This window comes from Diadema antillarum, unplaced genomic scaffold, assembly GCF_040938485.1.
Source record: "Diadema antillarum isolate AM-2024a unplaced genomic scaffold, OU_Dant_1.0 scf00000211, whole genome shotgun sequence".
NCBI classification, from domain to species: Eukaryota; Metazoa; Echinodermata; class Echinoidea; order Diadematoida; family Diadematidae; genus Diadema; species Diadema antillarum.
The window spans coordinates 2,406,902-2,412,068 of NW_027271100.1; the positions used below are offsets into that span (position 1 = coordinate 2,406,902).

General features: G+C 40.6%; 1 protein-coding gene across 1 annotated transcript; it reads right to left on the minus strand.

Moving 5' to 3' along the window:
• Positions 1-532: 532 nt before the first annotated feature.
• On the minus strand, positions 533-3,982 carry LOC139724368 (uncharacterized). Its single transcript, XM_071635519.1, has 3 exons — positions 3,737-3,982; positions 2,191-2,380; positions 533-1,614 (listed from the first exon to the last, which is right to left on the minus strand). Exons 1-3 carry the CDS (start codon positions 3,980-3,982, stop codon positions 533-535), a joined length of 1,518 nt encoding a protein of 505 aa, XP_071491620.1.
• Positions 3,983-5,167: the final 1,185 nt, after the last annotated feature.

Genomic DNA, 5,167 nt, shown 5'->3' on the forward strand with positions numbered 1-5,167 from the left:
GCCGACTGGCATTGTTTGCGAGTATTCTAGGATCCATACTTGGGCCTCCATTTGAATCTTGCCCAACCCTACACCTGTACTTACAGACGTCTGTCATAAACACAGCCACAGTAAAAGGAAAAATAGTAGAATGCATATGGGGTTTAAAATCGATGCTATCCATTTCTCAGAGAAAAAAAAAACTCTCCTTACTTTATTAAAGTCCGGCAATATCGAAGAACCTCGTTAGGATGTAGAGATCAGTTCTTGATACCGGTTATCATGTGTTTATGTTGTTGTTGTTTTTTTTAATGTATGATAATCAGATTGACTACACCAGTTAAACCAAGAAGATACTAGTATAGGCTCGCCTAGTACGTTTACCTTCTTGGTTGAACTATATTATTTTGGGATGACTGACGATTTGGAATTGATATTACGTTTCACTGGTGAAATATTTCACATAGACATTTGCAAAATGACATAATGGCAATGTTTGGCAGATATCTCAGTTTTGATTTACAAATAAAACAACGAGAAAACGACTCTAATGTCACTCTCCTGAAACCGGTTTTTTCCTCTTCCTCTTCCGACAGAAAAGTCGTTCCCAGCAGGCTACGAAGGTGCGATCAAAAGCTTTCTTCATGTTGTCAAGGGTCAGGGATTCGACGGCAAACGAGAGGAAAGCAGAAATCATGAGCATCCCAAGAATCATCATGGTAATAGAGAGGAGAACTGCCGTGGTCTTTTGCTTCTCCGTTAGCGTCTGTCCCTTGGTGTAGTAGAACATATCTCCGAATCCCACCGTCAGGATGGTGATGATGTCGAAGTAAAAAGAGTCGATTAGCGTCCACTCGCCCGGCACGAAACTAGAGTAGTAGATGATCAGCGACGTCAGGCACAGGTAAATGATAAAGAAGATGCCAACGAACCAGATCGGTACCGACGTCGATTTCGCTGAGTCATCAACGTCGGAGTTGTCGGAGGCACTGTTGTTGTTGCTGTTGTTTTCGTTGTTTCGTGATCGAAGGGTCGTGTCAATATTAGTATTCTCAGCTTCACATATTGCGACGCTCTCTCCTTGAGTAAGCATCCCGTTGTATATTTCCCTCATCTGGACGCTGTGAGTGAGGCTTCCTACTGTCGATGATTTGTCTGAGTTTCCCTCACTTGTTCCTCCCCAATCCACCCTTCCTCCACCTGGGTTGGGTGATCCTATTTGTCCATTCTGTTTTTGTCTAAATGCTTGATTGGTAACTCCATTAAGTCGGGTTTGTCCGTCACTGTCAGAAGAAACGCGGCAATCTTTGCTACTGTCAAAATCCCCTCGGTCGTCGTTGGTATTTGCGACGCTGCGTCTGGGTTTGTCGCGTTTTGCCGCGTTGTTCACACGCGCAGCACTGATGACGCTGATGCAGCTCACTGAGCGAGGTGGGCGCACGTCCATGTTTCTTGCCCGCTTCTTCTTACAGGATTGGCAGAGGTTGTAGAGTGACTGATACGTTTTAGTGATGACGTAGACAATGCCCCGTCCCACCCATCCGATGAGGGTGATGTTGAGCGGCACGCCCACGATGGCATAGAAAATGCACAGGATTCGACCTAATTGCGTCTTCGGTACGAGGATGCCATATCCTGTAAGGGGAGATTGGAAAGCAGTGAGAAATATTAACAAGATTCCACTATGTGTGAAGACAGAAAGGTACGATATCTCGATACTGGTGAACAATCTGTCAAGACTTTGCGATGAAAAAAAAGAAAAGAAAAGAAATTGGCACAGGACACTCATATCAACATTTGTTTTGTTTAAAAAGTTTGGCTTTGAAGGTGCACAAATAGATCTGAGGCCACAAGAAAATATTTTGGAATAGGAAGAAGAGGAGGATGAAAATCAGCGTAGGTTGTTGTAAATCACCATTTCGTTTTTATTCCTGCCTGTTGACTATCATCGAATTATTGTCAAGAAAAACAAAACAAATGTAGAACAAATAAAGCGGGCATACTACCGGAGGCAGATCACCAAGACGCACAGCAAGCTGCAAGAATGTTAAACATTTAAGACCCGTAGGGCCTAAACATCACTTCACAGTAAGAATGAATTGCCAATAGCGTGAACATATACAATAATATGTACACGTATTTCAATTCAGATATCGAAACAACAAATATATGGCATAAATGGTATAAACAGAGAGGAAAAATGTTGCTGACCGATTGTGGAGATGACCGTAAGACAGAAGTGGACCCCGCCGAGAAAGTTCCACTCGAGTCCCTTGTCCTGGTGGACCTCCCTCATGATGGTGTTCATAATGTCATCAATTTGGCACGCTGTGACATTCATCTGATCCATCGACTCATACGTCACATTGCTGATATTGCAATTCCGACCTCTCTCCCATGCCTGCAGAGATATCAAAGCAAAATAGTACAAATTGTAGTCAAAGATATGGTTGAGGCAAAGTAGTGGCTGTAGTGGCTGTAGTGGTAGTGGTATTATTAGTGGTGATGGTAGTGTTATTATTAGTGGTAATGGTAGTGTTATCATTAGTGGTGATGGAAGTGGTAAGCGGTTACAATTAAAAAAAGACTCTTTAGAAAGGTTTGGTGGTGTATCAAAAGTAACAGAAATGTTGAAGTATAGTACCGAAGGAGTAGTAGTAGTAATAGTAGTAGTAGTAGTAGTGGAAATAATAATAATAATGATAATAATAATAATAATAACAATAACAATAACAATATAATCTGTAGCAGCAGTAGTAGTAGTAGTAGTAATAGTAATACAATGTATAAAGTAGTAGTAGTAGTAATAGTATAGTAGTAGTAGTAGTAGAAGTAGTAGTAGACGTAGTAGTAGTAGTGTAGTAGTAGTAGTTGTTGTTGTAGTAGTAGTAGTAGTTGCAGTGGTGGTGACGTGGTTGTAGTAGAAGTAGAAGTAGCAGCAGCAGCGGAAGGCTGTGATGGATAGACTTCAATTCTAACAGCGTAGTTACAGTACAGATGTAGTAACAGTGGTCATACAAATTGTTTAAGCACCAGATGTAACGGCATCAGCAGGCCTCTACAGCGTGACTATTGAATACGTGATGAGGAAAGAGTAATGTGCAAGAAATAGCATAAAGGTGAACTGCTGTTGCGGTTGCGCTTGTAATACTACATTGTTTAACCTTTGAAATATCCAGTATATATTACGTAACGGAAATGTAGCTAAGTTTTTTGTTTGTTTGTCATCGTGTCAATCAAGTTACTATAAATGTATTGTAATTTTATATTTTGTGTATAAACAGGGAGTCATTGTAAAGCAGTTATCGAAGTGAATGTGCCTACCTTGTATTTTTAAAGAAAACATGAATAGATAAAAAATAAAATAATGCAATGTCGTACTTGTGGTGGCAGCCATACACAGTACTGTGGTCAATCGTAACGGTTACAGCTGTTGTTAAAATCTATAAATACAGTTCTTGTACATGGCAGTAGGGCAGCAGTAGCTTTGGTACTGAAAGTGATGATGCAGTTGTACCAGTCACGGTGCCAGTAGCAATAAACATCATAAATTGGTCCACATGCAAATTGGGACATATAACACGTGGAAGGTGAAGAAGTAGTTGCTAATAGGCCCATAAGCACAATAGCTGCAAAACTTAGTGTAGAAATAAGAGCAGTAGTTGTTGTAGTAGTGTGAAACCAGTGCTTTGTTTTGCCTAGATCTTTTGCCGTCCTGGTAGACGAGCATAATGCAAAACGTGAGCCTTGTCCTCACCTGGTATACAAGCAGAGAAAACTGTTCTCGTTCGTACGCCCGAATGCGGGCAAGTTGCGGTCCCTCGATGTGGCTGAAGAGAAAACCACCTCCAGCAAGGTAGAGCAACCAGATGACGAGCGGGAAGAAAGACATAGCAATCTTGAAACACCGATCTCTCCTCTTCTTCGCCGCCGACGATGGTGACGTCGCCATTTCTTCCGACATCGCCTTCTCCGAGTCGTGGTCACCAGTTCCCTTCTCCATGTCGGGAATTATGACCGTGTGCACCTCACTACATGATACGCGAGGCATCCGACATCAGTTCGGTTTTCGACTTCGACTTGGCTTCTTTCTTCTCAGAGTGTTGCGACCACGATGGTAGAAAACTGGTGAAGAGTTTTTGGTTGGTTTTTCCTCTTTTCTGCATACAAGTGGTATCACCTTCAATCTGTCCAGTAATAAAAGAACAATTCGAGAAATCAGTTCACAACTGTGTTTGTAACTATATGCGGATATAAATCATGGTGTCGCTGAGTGTCTCCCTGTTGTACGAAATGTAGCAACCCTTTTATTTCAATCTTGCTATATTATACAAATATATTACCATGTACTTGCGTAAGGCGTCATTTTCCACTAAGTTTATTTACGCGAACGCATATGACCTAGTGTACTTCCAATACAAAAAAAAAATTATGTTCGATCACGTGTTATATCATTGTTTAATGTACATGTAGCAACGTGTTTATGTATTATAAAATCAATGGCACGTGTATCTTAACACATTATACACGCATTAAGGAAGCTTCACCAACTCAGCTATATTGACAGACCACGTACAGTATGTGTGGAATCGGATGGCCCTAGTTGCCAATTGCATGGTATCAGTCATTGCAACTACAGTGTTGTACATTGTATTAAGAAGATATGAATTTATTGGTGATTCTGTCTTTATTTCCCCCTCGAAGAGTTTTCGTGGAGAAGCCAAGGCTTCGCCCTTTATCAATAACAATTGATGATGCCTTGCTCTTTATAGGCATATATGTGTTCCATGCCTTTACAGATTATAGGTTTTGCACACGATTTTTTGTTTCATTTCATTTCTTTAAATCATATATGATGATAGTGATTAGCAAAAGGATCCACTTTGACCTTTGGCTTTGACCTTTGTGCAAAGATGGGTACCTGTCAAGCATGGCTGAGGTAAGTTTGAGGTATGTAATGAAGTGTCTCGCTGGAAGAACATTTCTAAAACTTACTCATTATAATTCAGTTGTCCCGGTGAAAGAGGGGAGAATAACTGCATCCTTATGCTCTAGTTCTTATCGATATCAATTTGCGTCTTTGCTCTGGTATCGGAGTACGAAATTTAGGCTAATATGATGCGTTTAAGACAGCAGTATATTGTTATTATTATTATTATTATTATTATTATTATCATCATTATTATCA

Bases quoted from the DNA above. Each gene is read 5' to 3' on its own strand.
- LOC139724368 (XM_071635519.1), bottom strand. From the start codon at position 3,982: ATGGAGAAGGGAACTGGTGACCACGACTCGGAGAAGGCGATGTCGGAA. The intron at 2,381-3,736 runs GTGAGGACAAGG...ATATCTCTGCAG, and splicing joins TTTCTCTGCTTGTATACCAG to GCATGGGAGAGAGGTCGGAA. The intron at 1,615-2,190 runs GTCAGCAACATT...CTCCCCTTACAG, and splicing joins TACGGTCATCTCCACAATCG to GATATGGCATCCTCGTACCG.